The 21335-nt window shown below is 49.1% G+C and overlaps 1 protein-coding gene across 1 annotated transcript; it reads left to right on the top strand.

Moving 5' to 3' along the window:
- Positions 1-849: 849 nt before the first annotated feature.
- Positions 850-16583, top strand: Astl (astacin like metalloendopeptidase). The gene is given in 9 exon segments (NM_001106504.1): positions 850-964; positions 1591-1716; positions 3226-3287; positions 4564-4657; positions 5053-5170; positions 6165-6346; positions 9167-9248; positions 9457-9611; positions 15259-16583. Coding segments are annotated over 9 exon segments (1320 nt in total). The 5' UTR covers positions 850-900; the 3' UTR covers positions 15696-16583.
- The last annotated feature ends 4752 nt before the right edge of the window (positions 16584-21335 follow it).

A 21335-nucleotide genomic window follows, 5' to 3' on the forward strand; every position in this document is an offset into this window, starting at 1 on the left:
CTTAGAATTGGTCATAGTGGCATACGCCTTTAATCCCAGCACTCAGGAGGCAGAGACAGACAGCAGACAGATCTCCCTGAGTTTGAGGCCAGCCTGGTCTATATAGTGAGTTCCAGGACAACCAAAGCTACATAATGAGACCTTCTCTCAAAGAAATTGAGGGGCGGGGGTTGGGGATTTAGCTCAGTGGTAGAGCGCAAGGCCCTGGGTTCGGTCCCCCGCTCCAAAAAAAAGAAAAAAAGAAATTGGGAGAGGGAGAGGGAGGGGGAGGGGGAGGGGGAGGGGGAGGGGAGGGGAGGGGAGGGGAGGGGAGGGGAGGGGAGGGGAGGGGAGGGGAGGGGAGGGGAGGGGAGGGGAGGGGAGGGGAGGGGAGGGGAGGGGAGAGGAGAGAGATATCTAGTGACCACCTTGGGAGAGGTGCCTTGAGTTTTCCAACAGATTTTCCGTGTCTGAGCCCTATGATAGTGGGTGGGGCAGGAAAAGCCCCCTTTTAGTGCTGGGATCTCAATCCAGCGCATGAACTACATGAAGCTGCAATGCTTCTCTGCCCTCTGGTGGCAGGAGCAGGAATCTCAGGGAAGCTACGCGGCTAAAGGGTATCTATCCTAAGGATTTGTTTTGCATCCCCTGCCCACTTTTTACCCACTTCAGTCAAGATGGGTGGGACTACGGTCCAGAAGGCTCAGGCCTGGCGACAGGTAGGGTTCTCAGGTAAAACTGGGCAGCCCTTCAGGTGGTAGCTGTTGGGAGGAACGGCAGGTGGAGGTGCTTGGGAGACTGCAGGTGTGGGCTGGAGAAGCCCTTATTAAAGGGGGTGGGCAGCAGAGCACTTGCGCTAAGGAGGCCCTTCCGTGCCGCAATTCTGTACATTGCTTGCTGAGAAGGCAGTGAGGACCCACCATGGGTGGCGTGGGAAGCCTGGGAAGCCTGTGGCCTTGGATGTTAACTTTGCTCTCCTTGACAGGTAAGCTGGCTCCAGCCTCTGGGCCATTGGGAAGAGGCCAGAGGCTGTGGCTTAAAATGATCTTAACTGAGCTTCACAGCCCCAACATGGAGCTGCAAGGTGTGTCTAAAAGTGAGCTCCTGAGGACCCTGCGAGCAGGAGGCCTCCTGATACTTGTAGGAGCAGAGAGGGCCCATCTACCAGATTGCCAAGTGCCATACTGTGTAACTATTTGTTTTAAGGTAGGGGCTCTGTTCTATCCTGACTAGGGCAGCAGGCACTCAGGCTGAGCCTGAATTGAGAAAAAGTTCAAGAGGAGAGTCTGAGGCTAGCCCTGAATCTGGTGTCACCCCAAGATTTAAAGTCCCCTGTGCCTCTTTTCTGCCTCATATTGGCTGCCCTAGCCTTTTGGAGCCAAGTGTTAGCCCCTTAAAGGGACCTCCTTCACTGAAGGTGTCTAGACCTTGTCACTAGGTATGACTGAGTGAGATGGCCAGGCAGGCTTCAGGGATGCATGCTGGGAGGCCTCTCCTGGAAGGGGCTGGGTTTTGCTGCCCAAATTCCTCAGCTTCCCCATGTCCTGCTGCCCTGTCTCACAATGGAACCCTGAGGACGTCTGTGTGTCTGCCCTTGTCTGCCTGGGCCAGGTTTGATCCTAGGAGCACCCTCAGCATCCAGATGTTCAGGAGTCTGCAGTACCAGTGTCCCAGAAGGCTTCACTCCTGAGGGAAGCCGAGTATCTCAGGACAAGGACATCCCCGCAATTAACCAAGGTGAGAGCACCGGGCCATACTCCAAAAAGCCATGCTGAATGTGGACATGCAGGAAAGATTGAGAGGAAATGTCCCTACGTATGCAGGGACTTCTAAATAAATGCAAGTTCCATGAGGAAATGCTTAAGTGTGTTTTTCTGTATTCTTTTGCTGGTTAATTATTTCTATATCAGATACTGTAAATTTCTTTTGAATGATCCGATAAGAGAACACTGGTGTTCTCTCAGCCTGGGACTTGAGCAAAATCATTAGTAGATATTTGAGAACAAGTCAGTCACTCTGTGTGCTGGTGTGACCTAGCCAGATGGGATTAGTTATTAAGGAATGAAGAAGTCTGGCTCAGGGCATCTCTGTCTGGGGATCTCAAACATGAGGAAGACAGACACAGTGGTCTGAAGTTGGTGGCAATGAAACGAATTCAGATATTGGCGCTGTCGTGGATTGAAATGTTGGCAGAACAGAGGTAACCTTGCCTTAGGGTAGGTGGTGACCACTGCTCCCTTTTTTCTCTGTGAGCTGGTTAGAAGCTCAGATAGGCATCAATCCATGGTCAGTGATAATGGCTTCTGGAGGGATCCAGAAACAAGAGTCTTCTGGCACTCAACTCTCAATGTCAAAGAACAGACGTTCCCCTGCTAGGGCTCACAGTAGTTGCTAATAGCTGCTGCCCCTGCCTAGCTGACCTCTTGCTCAGAAACACTACTATCTACAGCTGCTGGGAATGATGGCTCTGAGGGCTGAGACCACACAACTGTATCAGATCCTGGAGAGTGGCCTTTTCAATTTCAGAATGCAGCCTTGATCAAATGATCTCGAGGAGACTTCTACCTAAGAGGACTCATAGAGGGGTGGGTCTAATTTGTGTTGACATCCGTAGTCAGAAGTTATGATGGGATCAGGTAGTAGTGCTTCTGTATTCTTCTCTAGCCTTCTGTGGCTTCCTTCACTGCCTCATGGGTCCTTCTCAGGTTTCTCTTCCCAGCAGTCAGCTGCAGAACGCTCCCTGATAGGAAGATGAGAAGCCAAGGCAAACTGAGAAAGAAGTATTCTCAACTCCCTCTGTGGCTGTGACTTTGTAATTTCGGCTCCTAGCTACTTCAAGGGTTCAGAACACAACATAGATAATAGAACTAGGTGGTGGGTGGGGGCAAGGTAAGGCAAGAGAGACCAGGACATATTCTGGGGAGTGTGGCTTGGGCTGGAGTGAGTCTGGATGGAAGAAGAGGCTGCATCCTGAGAGCAGGAGGCCTGGAGTTGGGATTGGATCACACATGCTGAGGGAGCCATGGACTACATTTAACCAGGGGAAGGATACAAGCAGGCTGAGGACCTCACACACATTTGCAGGCTGGGACCCAGCAGGGGCTGTTGCACTTCCCCAAAGTCACACAGCTTTGGTGTTCATGAAAGTTTGGTCCCAAAGTAGAAAATATAGACACTGGCATTGCTGGGTCCATCCCAGCCTGTGTTCTGGAAGTCAAGGCTCACACACATCCCTTCCCCTCCCAGGGCTCATCTCAGAGGAGACTCCAGAAAGCAGCTTCCTGGTAGAAGGGGACATCATTCGGCCAGTGAGTATGCGTATGGTGTATGAGCATCTTTAAAGCTATGAGAGCTCCTAGAACCCTCTTCTAGGTATCATGAGTGCTTGACAGTTGGGGCCTATCTTTGGTTTGTGTGGCTGGTTGGGTGATACTTTCCAGGTCATTATGAATATGATAATGGTGACAGCTGAAATGACAACTTAGTCTGCCTAAGAGGGGCTCCTGGACGAGGGGATTCAAAGTCCAACTCCATTTGACACCCTGCCCAGAGGGAGTGCTTAGAACGCACAAAGCTAGAGACATAAACCTAGGTCTGGCAGTGGTGGTGCAGGCCTTTAATCCCAGCACTTGGGAGGCAGATCTCTGACTTTGAGGCCTCCTGGTCTACATGGTGAGTTCCAGGACAGTCCGGGAGACACAGGGAAACCATGTCTTGAAAAACAAAGACATGAGCAGCCCAGATTGACTTGTGCATGTGTGTGAGACCTGTGTGGCTGTCAAGATCCCCCTTAGGGAAAGCAGAACAAGGAATAACATGGAGAGACCATCTTGCCTGGGGATGGGGGGCTGAGTCTCGGAAGGGAGGAGGCTGATGGGAATGGAAATGACTTATTTCAGAGAGAGGACACATTGTTCAGGAGAGGCAGTGCCATTGTAGGTGGCAGAGGACTGACGAATATGTCAGTGAGCAGGGGAAAGCAAGACTATCCTGCTTGTTCAGGGGTGACCGATTGTTGGCTACCGAGGCTGTGCCGGAGTCCAGAGGCGGGAGAGCTTAGGTTATCCATTTGAGATGTGTACACATGTGCCTGGCACTTGAAACCTGTAGAGTGGCATCAAATGCTGATGGCTTGAGGTGCAGGGCTTTCGGGTAAGCCATGAAACCTACACTGTAGAGTTCTGGTCAGTGGAAGATGGGAGAGAAGCATTGTGAGGCTGTCACTCTGCGTAGGGCCCTTCCCATTCTTCTCATGTTTGGAGAAGCTTTGCCATATTCCTGCTCCGTGGAGGTGCATGGGAAGGGCTGAGTCCTCCTGGGCCAGGTCTCCTGGGGTACCAACCTTAAGTACTTTCATCTGCTTGATAGAACATGTTGTGACCTCTGTTATTGAAGTTCTCACAGCTGGCCCATTGATTTTCCATGCTTCCTTCTCCCTTCTAATGGTTTCCTCACTCCCAAGTCCTCCATGTCCTGCCTCACATCTTTAGAGTCCTGACAGACTTAGGCATGGCACCATGGAGAATTAGGAAGCTTAGGTGGCCTGTGTCCTCCATTTAACTCTGAGCTGCTCTCTCTCCTTAGAGCCCCTTCCGATTGTTGTCAGTGACCAATAATAAATGGCCCAAGGGTGTTGATGGCATTGTGGAGATCCCCTTCCTGCTCTCCAGCAAGTACGGTGAGTGAGAGCTGAGGCGGGCCTTCCCACCTTCCTTCCCTATGCATCAGGACTCCTGCACCATCTATACATCACGCGTCTCCTTCTGCGGAATCACAGCCCCTCTCTTATACCAACAGTGCTGTGCAGAGCTCCTACACCGGGGCATCCTGAGCTATGGTGGGGAGGGGTACTAAAACCCCGGGGATGCTGATGGAGTTCTCTAGTCCCCTCTGACCCACACAGTCACACAGCTAGGGCCTTTCTGCAGCTCAGGCTTCCTCCTCAATATTGTCCTCTCTGAACACTGTTGGACGGTGAGCTTAATGTCCCGGTCTCAGCGCCATGTGGACTTCAAAGGCCCTCAAGAGCTAGGGGGCTTCTGCAGGGGGTCAGCCATGGTGTGTCTTTCCTAGATGAACCCAGCCGCCAGGTCATTATGGAGGCCTTTGCCGAGTTTGAACGTTTCACGTGCATCCGGTTTGTTGCCTACCGTGGTCAGAGAGATTTTGTTTCTATCCTTCCTATGGCAGGGTAAGTGCTCCTGGTGAATGGGGGTGGTGTGTGTGTGTGTGTGTCTGTGTGTGTGTGTGTCTGTGTGTGTGTGTGTCTGTGTGTGTGTGTGTCTGTGTGTGTGTCTGTGTGTGTGTGTCTGTGTGTGTGTCTGTGTGTGTGTGTGTCTGTGTGTGTGTGTGTCTGTGTGTCTGTGTGTGTCTGTGTGTCTGTGTGTGTCTGTGTGTGTGTGTGTGTGTGTGTGTGTCTGTGTGTGTCTGTGTGTGTGTGTGTCTGTGTGTGTGTGTGTCTGTGTGTGTGTGTGTCTGTGTGTGTGTGTGTCTGTGTGTGTGTGTGTCTGTGTGTGTGTGATGTGCAAGTACACGTGTGTATACTCTGTTTATCCCTTAGTGTGCACAAATCTAAGCCTATTTCTGGGCCTGTTTTCTTGGGTTCAGCCTCTGCCTACCCTGAATGGCTCATTCATGACCTGGACCTTCTGGGCCAAAGTTATGGGATAGCCATTGGGCCCAGGACCCTCCTCTACAAAGCCCTCACCTCTGGAGGTCCTGTATGAATCTGAGCAAATGTTGGGTCCTAGTTCTGCCACTCGTGTGCCACTTGAATCTAGATGAGTCCCCTAATTTAACCTCTCTGCCTTCTTTCTGAGGTAAGGGTAGTGGTAATAACCTACCTACATCCTACCTTCTTTGGGGGTCTGACATAATGCTGACGAAAGCTGTGTCTCAAGCTTATGGCATAGATCTGCTCATGTGATGACCTGCTTCTATTGCGCATGTCAGGCGCCACCTTTTGGCAGCTCCGGGTAGTGCTGCGGCTTCTTCACAGACCAAGCAGTCAAGGGACCTGGGAGATGGGATATAAAGTCTGGGACTAGAGTCTAGGATGGGGACGGGTAGTCTGTACTGGTCCATCTCAGCTCCTAGAGCACAAGTGGTGTCTGTCCTGCTGACCGTTTCTATGCTGGTGGCCAGCTAGCTCACCTCCACGCCAGCTCATTCTCAGGATCTTACAGGTGCTTCTCTGGTGTGGGACGCAGTGGAGGGATGCAGGTGGTATCCCTGGCACCCACTTGTCTCCAGAAGGGCCGGGGCATTGTCCTACATGAACTCATGCACGTGCTCGGCTTCTGGCATGAGCATTCTCGGGCAGATCGGGACCGCTACATCCGAGTGAACTGGAACGAGATCCTCCCAGGTAAGTCAGTTGGCCTAGGGTGAGTCCAGAAGACCCTGAGGGACACAGGCCTCAGGCCAGGGCTGGAGTTGAGGAATTGCTCACCTCCCCTGGAAGAGCTCATCCCCCACACTGTCTGTCCCTTTCTCATGAGGTAAGTGGGATTCATGCCCCTGTGGTATTTGAGAGTGGTCCTCTGTGGCTGTTGCTCTGTACCTCCACAGTTGTATCCAAGAAAGGACATCAGCCATTTGCTTTGTGTCTCTCTTCTCTATGCCAATGTCAGTCTGAATGTGAGGTTGGCAGTGTCCTTTGACTCTCGGCTCACTGACTCAGCTGTCCCCCACATTGCAGATGCTATTGGATCAGGAGTTGTGTGTCAGTTGGGAACATGGGGCAGATCGAATGCAAGGGTCAGAGAAAAGACAATGCTGAAAGGCCAGGTGCACAAGGTGGGCATCAGTGGACATGTGGCTCAGAGAATACCCGTGGAAGTGGCAGAGCAAAGGCACACAGGAGGAGCCCTGGTGCCAAGGGGAAGCATGTGCTCTGGGCATGGTGCAGGCATCAGATTGCAGTGAAAGCCTGTATGTGGAGCTCAGAGCTCAGTGGTAAGAATGACAACTGCCTTGGGCAGGAGGGCTGCTTGTGAAGGGACAGAATCCACTGTGTTAGGGGGTACAGAGGAGTCGGAGGCCTCCTGCCAGTGGAGGAGCCTCTTCTGATGCTCTGGGGTTGGCCAGATGAAAAGTGTGAAACTTACCCTAGAGACAGTGCTTTGAGGCACCAGATAGCACATGACAAAAGAATAGGATTGGTTCAGGGCTGGGGGTGACCATGATATTTTCAAGCGCTCCTGGGTAAGAAGCACTCATCCACTCCTCTCACTGACAGGCTGTGAGAAACTAGATTTGACAAAACAAGTGCTAACACCCTGATCATGACAGAGCAGAAGCCAATGACCAACCAACCCCCAAACTGCTCTTGCATGGAAGTGAAGAGTCAAAATCATTTTAGTTCTGGAGGTTAAAGGAATTACAGGGGTTTTCAAAAAAAAAAAAAAAACAAAAAGGAAATTATGTGGTCTCAGCACTCTGGAGGCTGAGGTAGACGATCCTGAGTGTGAGGCTTAGGATACATAGACTCTGTCTTTAAATAATTATAAAACACTATTTTAAAACCAATGGTCAGGGGCTACAGAGCACTGACTGCTCTTCCAGAGGTCCTGAGTTCAATTCCCAGCAACCACATGGTGGCTCACAGCCATCTGTAATGGAATCCGATGCCCTCTTCTGGTGTGTCTTAAGGCAATGACAGTGTACAGTGTACTTACATAAAACAAGTACATCTTTCAAAAAAAAAAAAAAAACCAATGGTCTCCGAATAAGGGTAGGTTCAGGGGAAGTGTAGAGGCTGTCTATACTTATATCCGTAAAAGCAAAGAGAATGAATAGATTAAACATGCCCATTTAAGTTAAAGGGGGCAATTAATTAAGGTAAAAGCATAAATAAGGGTTGATCATCTCTTAAGTTAACTAGTGTTTTCTAACAACAAAATTGACTCAGAAACACTCTACCCACCTAGGGCTAGGGATGGAGCCAAAGGTCCAGCACTTGTCTGGTTTGTAACTGGCTTTCCATCCTAGTGCCAACCAAAAAGCTCAGCTATCCTAATAGGGGAAGTATGAAAAGTGAGATCCGTTGGCACTAATGCGCATAAATTCTGCCAAGGCATAAACCTAATCACTATAGTTCTGTAAGGATTGAGAGGTAGGGATTGAGAGGAATCAGGTGGTGTAGGGGTCTCACTACTATCTTTAATATTTGTGTATGTTGTCTTTAATGTATGTGTATTCTATTTCCGTGGTACTGGGGGTTGAGCTCAGGGCATTGCGCACACTAGATGCTTGGTATGTGTTTTTTTTTGCTTTGTTTTCTTGAGACAAGGTCTCACTATATAGCAGTGGATGTCCTGGATCTCACTCTGCAGACCAAGCAGGCCTTGAATTCGGAGATCTTCCTGCCTCTGTCTCCCAAGTGCTGAGATTAAAGTGTGAAGTACTATGATCAGTTAAATAACTCGGTTTTTGAGTTAGGGGAATACATTGCCTATCCAAAATTATGTTTAATAATGAAGTGTCTTTGAGGAGAAAAATTTGGTACTCTGGGGGGCTCCAACTAAAGAGGCCGCTGATGACTTTGGGGAAGAATAGTGTGGACACGGCCTGCTGGGTCTGGTTGGGGGAGGGGCTTGGCAGCAAACATGTAAGGACCAGCAGCCCTGAGCAGGCAGCAGCCTTCCCTCCCTCACTGGCCTGGAGGGGAAAATTGGGCATTCTGGGCAACTAGGATGAATGGACTGCTGGGATCCATGCATGCAGATTCGTGTCCAAGATGGGAAGATGAAGGTGGTCAGGCACCAGAACCCTGGGTGGAGAGGACAGCACATCTTTGAAGCTAGCTCACAGAGTAGAGTAGACAGGGTACCGGTGTCTAAGGCACAGCAGCCACAGCTTTGGGGATGCTGCAAGTTTGCAAAGACTAGTGCCATGCAACATGAATCGGGAAGGAGGAAGAGCTGGAACGAACTTGTAGGAGGTTATGGTTGCATGGTCATAAGGTACCCCTGATACAGGTCTGGATTACTCCAGGGTCAAGTAGAGTGGGACAGCAAAGGTGTGCAGAAAACGGGGCCAGCTTAAAGGTTCAGCCAGGGGAGCCAGACTCTTCCACTTGTAGGTTGTAGATTCTCAGAAGTCACCCCACCTCCCCTTCCTTGTCTGCTTTTCCCTGCCTGTCTTCTTGTTATATACAAAAGCATGTGTGTGTGTCTGCTTTAAGGCTTTGAGATCAACTTCATCAAGTCTCGAAATAGCAATATGTTAGCTCCCTATGACTACTCGTCAGTGATGCATTATGGGAGGTGAGCACACTCCCTTCCCCTGTGTCCCCCTTCCCTGTGCCCTCTGCCTCCTGCCTCCCTTCCCTGCCCTCCCTTCTCTGCCCTCTCCACCCCTCTTCCTGCTCCTTGGCCCTCTATCCCCCCTGCCTACCCATCTCCATCCCCTTTTACTACCCTCCTAGCCAGCCCCGTACTGTGATCTAACACAGGTCCTACCCCTGGGTTTCAGGTTTGCCTTCAGCTGGCGTGGGCAGCCCACCATCATACCACTCTGGACTTCCAGTGTTCACATTGGCCAGCGATGGAACCTGAGCACCTCAGATATCACCCGGGTCTGCCGGTTGTACAGCTGCAGCCCAAGTGTCCCTGACTCCCACGGGAGAGGTAAGTGACTTAGTCTAAGGAATGGTGCTGAAGTGTGCAAGGTTAAAGATGTAAGGGATGGTGAAGAGGCAAGGAGAGGTGGGCTGGGTCACAAGGACTCTCCTCACGATTGAATTTGGAAACATACTTGAAAAGACTTAATACTCACTAAAGGACTAAAACCTCAGTGAAAGAGAAACAACCCAGATAGTGGACATCTACCAAAACTTAGACTAGAAATAACTTTTAATGACAAAATATTAAATCTTATGACCAAGGTAAGTTTTCCCACTATTATCCATCCACTCAGTGTTGAAACAGAAGTCTTAGCTGTGAAAGTACCTTTTATTCACCTGATGGATGTAATTGCCGTCTCCAAGCTTACTGCCTCAGTCTGCTAACCTAGTCCCTAGTCCTGGAAGCTTTAGCTTCAGAACAATCTAAATGAGGCCTAGAATGTTTTCAGCCTCCGAGACTTGCTGCAGAATAAGCTCACCCTTTCTAATTCTGAACTGGGGCTGGCTGGTTCAACTCAGCTGTGCTGGCTCAAACTCCTCCCCAAGCTGACTCATTCAACCTGGCTCCTCTCTTGGCCTCTGACTAAATTGCAGTTTGGCCGCATACTAGCCTTCGCAATCTGTTCTAATCTTCAGGCTCCTTCTTATTCTCTGGCTTGTTCTGTCTTTACCTGTGTCTACCTTGTTCTCTCTTCAACCTAAAACATTCTCCCAGTAAAACTGCCTCCTGCCTCCCCCAACTCTCCCTCCCTCTCCCTCTTCTAAGTGCACTTCTCTTCTAAGTGGTTTCCCTTTCTTCCCTTTTCTCATGAGAGTTAGGCATATCCTATTCTGTCATATCTTTCTCTGATTTGTCACTTTGCCACTTATTTAGATATCCCTTTCAAACATGGGTGCTTCCTTCTACAAATTTACTAAGAGCATGTCTCTTCCAGCCAGAGGAATCAAAGGTGGGTGCTAAGGGTGAGACACACCACAGTAGATGACACAGTCTTAGGATTCACTGTGTGATCTAATATCCTGCAACATTTAACCATTGCCATTGTAAGGCAGGAAAAGACACAAAGTTCTGGTGTTAAGAAAGGAAGCAAAATTCTGCCCAGGGTGGTGACATATGCCTTTAATCCCAGCATTTGGGAGGCAGATGCAGATGGGTCTGAGTTTGAAGTCAGCCTGGTCTATGGAGTGAGTACCAGGACAGCCATGCTTACACAGAGAAAACCCTACATCAGAAAACAACCAAAAACAAAAGAAGCAACTGTGACTAATCATAGATTGATATTGAAACAGGCAAAATCAAAGACTAGGATAATTTAAAAATATCAATATATTTGACTGGTAATAAGAATTATATTTCTGCAAACCTTCAAAGTAACTTTAAAACAAGAGCACAAAGAACAAGAGATAGAAGCTATGTTAAAAACTCTCCAGGGGGAGCTATTTAAAAAATTGCCATGTGTGATCTACAGCTATGATCCTAGCACTTGGAAGTGAGGGGAGGGCCAGGCACAGGTTTGAGGCCAGCAGAGTGACAAGCTGTATCAGAAACACTTAAATAAGTACACGTTCTAGCTACAGATAGGAAGGCAGTGTTTAAAAGCCTAAAACTTCCCAGTTTGATCTATAGAGCCAATGAATTCACACTCGAGGGTCTGGAAAGATGGCTCAGTGGTGAAGGGGGAGCTTTACTGAATTTGGTTCCCAGTACCCATGTGAGGCAGTTCACTACCTGTGACTCCTGCCCCAGGGCCTCCAGCAGGCGTCTGCACTCACCTGCATACACACCCCTTCACATATTTAAAAACAAAATAAATCTTTAAAAGTTCACACTAAAAACCATAACAAATTTGATGCTATTGGCAGAGCAACTTATCCGAGATGAAAGGTGGCGGCCAGGACACTCCTGATGTAACGAAGTGGTGGGGCTGAATGGGGCTGCACTGACCTGTGATCCAAGGCAAGGGCATATTAATTCAAGGCTAACCTAGGCTACATTAATTCAAGGTTAGCCTTGGCTATATCGTAGTGACTCTGTCTTCAAAACCAGCAACAACACAGAAGGCATGGAAAGACTAACTTAGTCAGTTATGAGTTTACAAAATGTGTGCGTGTGTGTGTGTATGTGTATTACACGAATATATAAAAATCTGTCTGCATTCTGAATATTGGACTTTATTAAGTGCAGGGGATGAGTGTAGAGATACATAAGTGCCTGTGGGAACAGAGTGGAAAGTTTTGAAATGGATTCTATTCGAATGAAAACCTAGCGGGTACGGTGGTGCACAGTTCTAATGCAGATCAGCACTGGGAAGGCAGAGGCAGGTGGATCTCTGTAAGCTTGGAGGCAAGTCTGGTCTAGCCAGGATACCCAGAGTTACGTAATGAGATCCTGTGTCAAAAAAAAATGTGAAAACTCCAGGGGTGGGAGCTTGATTAAGAAAGAGAGTAGCAGGTTGGGGATTTAGCTCAGTGGTAGAGCACTTGCCTAGCAAGCTCAAGGCCCTGGGTTGGGTCCCCAGCTCCAAAAAAAAAAAAAAAAAAAGAAAGAGAGTAGCTTAGTGGTTCTCAACCTGTGGGTTTCAACCCCTTTGGGCATCCAACAACCCTTTTACAGGAATCTCATATCAGATATCTACATTATAATTTTATAACACTAGAGAAATTAGTTACAAAGTAGCAGTAAAAAATAATTCATGGTTGGAGGTCAGCACATGAGGAACCGATTAAAGGGTAGCAGCATTAGGAAGGGTGAGAGCCACTGCTGTAGATGGTTCTGAGACAACTAGGTACTGTCGCACAGTGTCACATCCCATACTGCATAAAGGAGTTGTACGTGTGTGGAGAAACTGTAAAAAGTTTAGCAAGAAACTGACGAGATGTCTTTAATATTGGGATGGGGAAGAATTTCTCACAAATAACCCTAACAACCAGAAAGAATAATAAATCCAACAGTAACCATAAGAAGAGCTGTTAAGAGACACTACAAGTAAATTTAAAATCCAAGTATAAAGTTACAGATGCTTCTGAACTGAACATAACTAGCAGTATTATGAGAGTGCTGTAAATAGAAAGTCAAAATGCAAATAGAAAAGTGCATGAGGTGGCTAATGAGCACCTTGGAAGAAATCAAATGAGGCACAATCACAACCCCACCCACTCTCCCTGAATTAGAAGTCCACTATCTCAGTGATGGTAACATCAAATCCTCATAAAGGGTACAGGGCAAAGGTGTCTGTATTCCACCGACGGGACCATAAATGGCTGCAACCCTTCTGGAATACAGTGTGACACCCAGTGAAGCTGCTGTGTGCGCCTGTGACCCAGATCTCATTTCTAGGTCATCTACACCTGAGTCCCACCCCCCTTTCTCTACCAGCCCTAGATAATCAAGTGATCTACCTTCTGCCTCTATGGATTTGCCTTGTCTAGACATTTCACATAAATGGAGCCACATGCCTTTTGTGTCTGGCTCCCTGCCCTCCACAGACCTTCGCTGTTCATCTCTTACTGTACCTATGAGCACGTCATTCCTTTTCTGCCGAATGACATCCACACTTCTTCACCACCTGATGAACATTTGAGTTATTTCTGCTTTGGGACCATTATGAATATACTATGTTGGTATCTATCCCAGGCATAAAACTTCTGGGGCCCCATGGTGACTCTGTACTTGGCTGTCCTCCAAAGCAGTTGATCCACTTAAAACCTCCATTACCTGTGGAGGTGGCTACCGGCCTTTCTGCATAAGTGCTGAGGTTCTTAGGCCACGCTTTCGGTTGTGAGCCTCGCCAGGGGGAATAGAAGTATCTATTGCACTCTGGTTTGCATTTCATGCCTAGCCACATCCAGCCTCTTTGAGATGGCAGGTCCTCTGTATACCTTTTAGACAAATGTCTACACAGATTCTTTGACTCATTCTCAGTTGGATTGGGTTTTCCTTGCTGAGTTATAAGAGTTTTAAAAAAATATTCTTAATGGTGTCTCTTTGTTCCTTATGTCATTTGGAAATATTTCCTCACGCTCTGCGTGACTAATATTTTTGCTTCCTAGATAATATTCTTTGAACAGCAACTCCCTTCCCTTTTATTCTGAGACAGGGTCTCACTATGTAGTGGTGGCTGTCCTGGAACTCAACATGTAGACTAAACTGGCCTTTGACTTGGAGGTCAGCCCACCTTTTCCAGTGCTGAAATTAGAGGCACGTGCCGCCATATCACTCTTAATGTCACTTTCCCTGATTTATATATTAAAATATTTAACTAATCAAAAATTACATAGTTTTTTGTTAAAACTAGAGAATGAGATGTGAGAGCATTGCAGGTCAGCCTGGAGCTGACGATCACAGAGAGCAGAGAACTGGGATTAGAACGAACTGGTTCAGGGGAGGGCTGCTACAGTGGTGGACAAACTGGCAGGTTTGGGTGTTGAAATGATGACACAGTGGAGAAGGGGGGGGGAAGGTCCTGGAGGAGAAAGGAAGGTCAGTCAGAAAGGCAGGGGAGGAGGGTCAGATATGGCAGTAATGGGAAGGAAGACAACAGGAGTGGACCTGGGTCCATGTGCAGATCTGGAGATCACTCATGGCCGCTGCTCCACACACCAAGGGGAAGTTGCTGACAGAGCAGTGGGAGGGGCGTGGCCTGCAAAGTACCTAAATGTGGTAGAGATGACAAGATATAAGATGGTTCTGGGGACTGGGGTGTGGTGAGAACTTGGGACAGAAGGTGGCTAGAGATGTGGTCCCTGTGGAGGGATGATGGCAGCCGAGGTGGACAGCAAACCTGGTAGAGGTTAGAGACACTGCTGCTTGGTGATGAATTGCAAGAAATGGAGGGAGGCTTCAACTCCTGTGGTTTCTGGTGCTGATGTAGTTCAGAGAGGGTGTGGCTATGAGACCAGCAGAATCAGGCAGGAGGAGGGCCACTGGTTAAAGGAGACAGCATGGATGGGTCACCGAACACTGATGATCAAGGTATGTGAGCAGAATGGCGGGACCATGAGGCAGAAGTGGGGTCATACAAAGTAGTGCCAGTCAAGGTCTGGGTGTGGCACAAAGAGAAAGCAGAGCGGAAAGGTCCTTCCCCTCCCGGCAGTGCGCAGACCAGAGAGCACTCAGGAGCTTCTGATGGCTCCTCTTGGCTTGAACAGAAATGGTTCCAGAAGATGTTCAAGATGTGTGGGTGGGAGGTGTGTGCTGGGTGGTTGAGGATGGATGTGGTAGGAGAAGGCTATGTGGTTGTTTGGGCTCACAGAACCCAACTGGGCTGCTGGGGTGTGGGTAGGAAGGCAAGCAGGATCTTTTTGTGGTGACCAGAGGGGCCAAACAAGGAAGGAATAACACACTTGGTTGTCTTGGCTGTTCTTATTTGTCTTCAAGACACGGTCTCTGTGTAACCTAGGCTGACCACAAACTCACAGTTCTCCAGCTTCAACCTCTCAAGCACAGTAGGCCCAGACTGATGGTTGTACTAGGCTGGAGTAGGAACGTAATAGTTTGTGCCTTAGAGACCTTGTGGGCTATTAGGACCTCTGCAAGTCTGGCTCCATAGCCCCCTAAGTAAAGCCAAAGACCAGCATTAATTCTTGCAGCCATGTTCTATGCTTTCTCTTGCAGTTCTGAGACCTGACTTTTCTGTTCTCTCCTGCTCTAGGGTTCGAGGCCCCCAGTGATGGGAGAAGCCCCACTCCTGCCTCTATATCACATCTACAAAGACTTCTGGAGGCACTGTCAGAAGAATCTAGAAGCTCTGCCCCCAGTGGCTCTGGGACTGGAGGCCAGGGTATTATTGCTGGGTTTGTAGACAGCCAGCAAGGATGGGAACACCCTGCTCAGAGCACATTCAGTGTGGGAGCCTTGGCAAGATCACCTCAAATGCTGGCCGCTGCTTCAAAATCGAGGCCTGGAGCAGGTGCAGACAGCATTTCTCTAGAGCAGTTCCAGCCAGCCCAGGCACCCGCTGTACCCCCTGTTTCATTTCCAGATGCCAGAGACAAGCCAACACCTATCCAAGATGCCTTTGCGAGGCTAGCTCTGCTTCCAGGAGGCTGTGCACCTGGAAGTCACATCAGAGAGGTGCCCAGAGACTGAGCCTGTAAACTTCTGTCCCCAAGTGGAGAGGTATTCTGCCCAAAGCAGCTAGGTCTTCTAGTCCTTGGCCCCTCTCGGTATCACCCCTGTCTTCTGTCCCCTGCACTGGCTACTCTTGGAGGTCCAGGTCACTCCATTGGTCTCTTCTGCACAATATCCCCTTCTCTGCAGAGTTCCTAGGTATAGAAAGGCCCTAGGGGCTTTACCTGACTTGAGTCTCCTAGCCTTGGAGGATGGAAGATGGTTGGCATGGAGACAGGATCCTGAGGGTGGCCATCAAGACCAAGGATTCAGCCTTGAAGACTTCTGGAAGTTCTACAATTGAGGACTAGTTCCCGGCATGGACTTGAGTGCTGGTTTGGGCCTGGACCTCAGTGGGAAGCTCTGTGGCTGGGACCCTGAATATCCTGCTGTCCATGATGCCTGGCTCTAAAGATGGCCTAAAGCCCTGGGATTAAGCTCTGTTCTCCAGGATGCAGAGAGCCCACCTTGTTCTCCTACTAAGCTGGACTAGCAAGAGGTGGCTCCTGACCAGCTTTGCATGGTGGAGGCCTTGGCAAGACCAAGGCCTTGGACAGCAGCCTTGAACCTTAGTCCCACATCAGATCACCGTTTGTTTTGCCCACTTGAAGTCATCGAGGGGCAGATGTCACACTTACTTGTTGTCCTTCAGCCATGCCACATTCTTTCTTGATCTTCCATGAGGTTCTTCTAAGAACAAAGCACGTAGGTGCTAGGGTCAGGCCAGGAGCCCTTCATTCTCCAGGAGCCTGTTGGGAGGCCAGGGGAGCCCTGCTTGGGCTGGGAGGGGAACAAGAACCTTGACCTAGTGAGGAAGGGGCTTCATTCATACGGGAAAGGGCAGAAATAAAGTTGGGTTTGTTTCATGCAATGTGCTGTACTGACTGTGTTCAAGAGCCCATGCAGGCTCCCGGCAAGTTATACCCTACTCTCTAGAGGGCCAGGCTTCTGGACCCATGTAGATGTGTTCAAATTGGCAGAGTAGGAAGCAGACAGAGGAGTTTGGTGCCTTAAGGCTGTGAGAATTTAGGCCTTGCCATTTTTTTTTTTTTGGTTCTTTTTTTTTCGGAGTTGGGGACCGAACCCAGGGCCTTGTGCTTCCTAGGCAAGCGCTCTACCACTGAGCTAAATCCCCAACCCCAGGCCTTGCCATTTTCTGAAGAGGTCACACGCTCAGATTGCTTCAGGGGCCATGAGGACTCAACAGCCTCTGTCCTGAGTCTAGCTTGAGCTTCAGAACAGAGTCTGTTTCCTGAGATCGAATCAGGATGGGGACAGTTCTGGGTATCAGTCTCGGCAGAGGATCATGCCCAGTGATGCTGTTCCTTTCCTTGCTCTTAGATATAGAAAGAGATGGTGTCTAGCTGTGATGTTATTAAAGTGGGATTCTGGAAGTGTTTCTCAGAAGGGTAGCTGTTCAGTAGGAGAGACCAGACAAAATGTGGTTGCCTTGTGACATCTTTGTCCAAACTAGGCATCTGGCACTGAACTGGGGTTTCCAGGGGTTCTGCTCGATCAGAGGATGGGATCTACTCTAGGCTCTATAACCCCATTCCCCCAAGGCTATCATGAGACTAAGATGTAGCTCTTGATCTTCAAATTCAGTTTCAGAAGAATGGGTTGATTGAATCTGGTGGCTGCTCTGTTTGGAGGTAGCCATGGATAATATCTTCCTGTCACCCCCTGCCCCAGGGAATCTGTGTCCTGTGAAAGCCTGGTCTCCATGACAGCTCTGGGTACTGGGATGTTTAATAAGCTACATTCTGCAGAGTATCTGGTGGTCCAGGTCTTGAAGCTCATCAGCCTGGAGGCTGATCGGAGTGGCTTAGACCCCTCCCCAAACTCCCCAACCACACCTCTGTGGTATTTGTTGCTCACAGCTGGACTTATTTATTCAACAGGACTTCTGAATGCCCATTAACCACCAGGTATAACATGAACGAGTTAGGGAAAAGGATAGATAACTGTAACAAGGTGGGCATCGTGAACTAATAAATGGCAGGAAATGGGGAGCCACTTGCAGGCTTTTGGGTAGGAAGGGGACCTGTAAGAATTGCATGCACAGACCTGTGATTACCGTGAAAATGCTAAGGTTGGAGCCACCAGTGCAAATGTCTTTGGGCAGGAAGGAGAAAGTTTCTGACCAGTATATTAGGGTGAGACAGGCAGGAATAGATCAGGGGGAGAGTTCTCTAAGAACAGCCTAGAGTAACAAAGGCTTAAGACATTTTCTCTAGGGGTTGGGGATTTAGCTCAGTGGTAGAGCACTTACCTAGGAAGCGCAAGGCCCTGGGTTCGGTCCCCAGCTCCGAAAAAAAAAGAACCAAAAAAAAAAAAAAAAGACATTTTCTCTAGTGTGGTGCACACCTTTAATCCTGGCACTTGGAAGGCAGAAGCAGGTGGATCTCTGAGTTTGGTTTACAGAGTGAGTTCCAGAACAGCCATGGTGGTACAAAGAAACCCTGTCTTAAGACAGGCCCCAAAAAAACAAGAACCCCAAAACTAAAACAACCCTCCCCCACAAACCACAAAGACGTTGTAGAAATTCATGGGAAATAGATTAGAAATGGAGATCTGATCATGATCATGAAAGAGTGAAGCGGGGGGAGGGGGGTTGTAGAGATTGACAAAAGCTGTTATCTTGGGCATATTTTGGGGTTTGAGGCAGCATGACTGGGGGAAAGCAGGTGAACAGCAACCATGAAAGGTGAACCTGGGGAGAGGTAGGTATGCTGTAAGGTATCATATGGGTGGGTCAATGGAAGGTAAGCACAAAGGCCCTGGCACTCAAGACAGCAGATATGCCCTAGCTTTAAGGGAGGTGCCATCACTGGGTGGAAACTCCTGCAGGATTTAGATGTAGGAAAGGAGGACTCTAGGACCAGAAGGTGCATTGTGTCTGTGATCTAGATCTCAACACCATCAGCCCATTTTACAGCCCTTCACTATGGTGGTTCACCTGTGCATGCTAGATGCCAGTAGCAGCCTCACTGTGCTATGTCTGTCAAAGGTGCCTCAAGGCATTGCCTTGTGGGGTGAATAGGACCACATTCACCGAGATCCTCTGAGTTAGACTTTGAGAGAATAGGATGAGTAGGAGGAATGGCACCTTAAAGTATTGCCAAGTTGGGGGTAGTCCACATTCCTAGCTCACTGAGGAAGAGGACACAGACAGGGACCTTGGTGAATCATGGTGTAGACTCATGATGCAGTCTGCAGATGCATTCCTAACCCCAAGGGGGTTAAGGAGAGCGTATGGGGGACCAGAGGACTAAATATAGCCTGAGGGGAGTGGGGGCAGTGTCTGTGTTTGGGGAGCAGTGTCTGTGTGGGAGGGGAGCAGTGGTGTGTGAGAGAGGAGCAGTGTCTGTGTTTGGAGAGCAGTCTCTGTGTGAGATGGAGGGGACATGTGTGTGTGAGGGGAGCAGTGTGTGTGTGTGAGGGGAGCAGTGTGTGTGTGTGTGTGTGAGGGGAGCAGTGTGTGTGTGTGTGTGAGGGGGGAGCAGTGGTGTGTGTGAGGGGAGCAGTCTGTGTTTGGGGAGCAGTGTATGTGTTAGGGGAGGAATGTGTGTGTGAGGGGAGCAGTGTGTGTGTGTGTGAGGGGAGCAGTGTGTGTGTGAGGGGAGCAGTGTGTGTGTGAGGGGAGCAGTGGTGTGTGTGAGGGGAACAGTGTATGTGTGTGTGTGTGTGTGTGTGTAGCAGTGTGTGTGTGAGGGGAGGAATGTGTGTGTGAGGGGAGCAGTGTGTGTGTGAGGGGAGCAGTGTGTGTGTGAGGGGAGCAGTGTGTGTGTGAGGGGAGCAGTGTGTGTGTGAGGGGAGCAGTGGTGTGTGTGAGGGGAACTGTGTGTGTGTGTGTGTATGTGTGTGTGTGTGTGGAGCAGTGTGTGTGGGAGGGGAGCAGGGTGTGTGAATAGTGGGAGGAATGGAGATGAGGTTGGCCACATAGAGTGGTGGTTCTCAACCTGTGGGTTATAACTCCTTTGCTGGGGTAGGGGTGAGGTGGAACAACTTTTTCACAGAGGTGGCATATCAGACATCCTGCATAATATTTATAGTATGATTCCTAACAGAAGCAATATTGCAGTTATGAAGTAGCAATGAAAATAATTTTATGGTTGTGGGTCACCACACCCTGAGGAGCTAGCTATGTTGAAGACTCATGACATAGTGTTCTAGAAATAAGGGTCCCTTGGAAGGAGAATATGTAGCTCAACAAGGGGGTGGGATCAGTTCCAGAGGGATCTTAAGGTCAGGGAGAGCAGTGCTAAAAGCTCCTTAGTCCCCGGCAGGACACTAGGTATCACTATAGATGTTATACAGTGATAGGCTTCTTCCACCTCTAATCAACCAATGACCATGGCAGTTCTTGGCAATTAGGTGTTGTTCTAATGGAGGTGGGGGTGTAATTCAACAAATGCTTGGATCACACCTGAGTATCAAAGGGCATAGGGAGCTTGAAGCGTGAGCTGAGCCTACTAAGGAAGAGTCTGGCCAAACAAAGCCCTGGGAAGGACTAACGCAGACTGGGACCCTCCCTGCTTCTGGGACAGCTCCCATTGCCCTCTTAGTGGCAGGCTAGGAGAGTGTCTCTCCTGAGTTGTGGCCATCTTGGGCTGACGCCTGACTGGTGAGTAGGTGTCCAGCATGGCCTGACACTTGGTAGACACAGAGACCCCTTCAGGGAAGAACAAGCTGAATGCTCTTCAGTGGGGCTGAGAGTAAGGTGGGGTAGGATGCTGTTTCTGCAGGATCCTGGAGACCTGGAATGGGCCATAAAATATCCCGTCTGGTATCGTTAGTCTGGGAAGTATTCTCTCTTGTCTCTCTTGTCTTGGGAAGAGAGTCTTGTCTCTGTTTGAGACAGGCAAGAACCTACTTCAGTGGCTACTTCTCAAGCTCCTGTGGCCACCCTTGGCCCTTTCTCAGTAAATGGGGCTACCAGGACTTCTTCGTCACCTGTGGCTGTGGGCTCAAGCCCTGCCCAACGTGATGGTCTGTAAGACCTGTGTCAAGATTGCAGCCTCGAGGGGCAGGTGAATCTGGCGGTCTTTTGAGCCTGGTCTACATGGCACCACTCTCTCTGGTTGAGGCAGTCCCACCTAACTAGAGAGCTCGTTGCAGTACAGCCTGAGGTGAGGAGGCATTGCTCAAAGTGTCCCTGTGTGGCTAAGCATGGTGGTCTGGAGGCTGCCTGTTTGAGCCTGAGTTGGGGAAAGACCGGTCTGCGAAGACCCAAAAGTCACATTCGAGCTTCCACAGTGGCGGCCATGAGGAGTAAAGGTCCAATAGACTCACTGCCTTGAAGTGAGGTTTGGGAATGGACTCCATTTTCAGGGATATATATTTATCCAGTCCCCTTCAGGACTCAGAGTGGTAAATGCCCAGCCTGGTTCTTCCCACACAAGCTGTGGAGAATCCTCCTTGAGGCTGGGTTGGAGCAGGGCCCCAGACAAAACAGGTGTGTGTGTGTGTGTGTGTGTGTGTGTGTGTGTGTGTGTGTGTGTGTGTGTGTGTGTGTTTAATACTAGCTTTTTTATATATTGTTTTGTTTTTTATTTTTTTAAGGATTTATTTATCTATTCTATGTATAGAGTACACTGTAGCTGTCTTCAGACACAC

This window comes from Rattus norvegicus, chromosome 3 (assembly GCF_036323735.1).
Source record: "Rattus norvegicus strain BN/NHsdMcwi chromosome 3, GRCr8, whole genome shotgun sequence".
Lineage (NCBI taxonomy): Eukaryota > Metazoa > Chordata > Mammalia > Rodentia > Muridae > Rattus > Rattus norvegicus.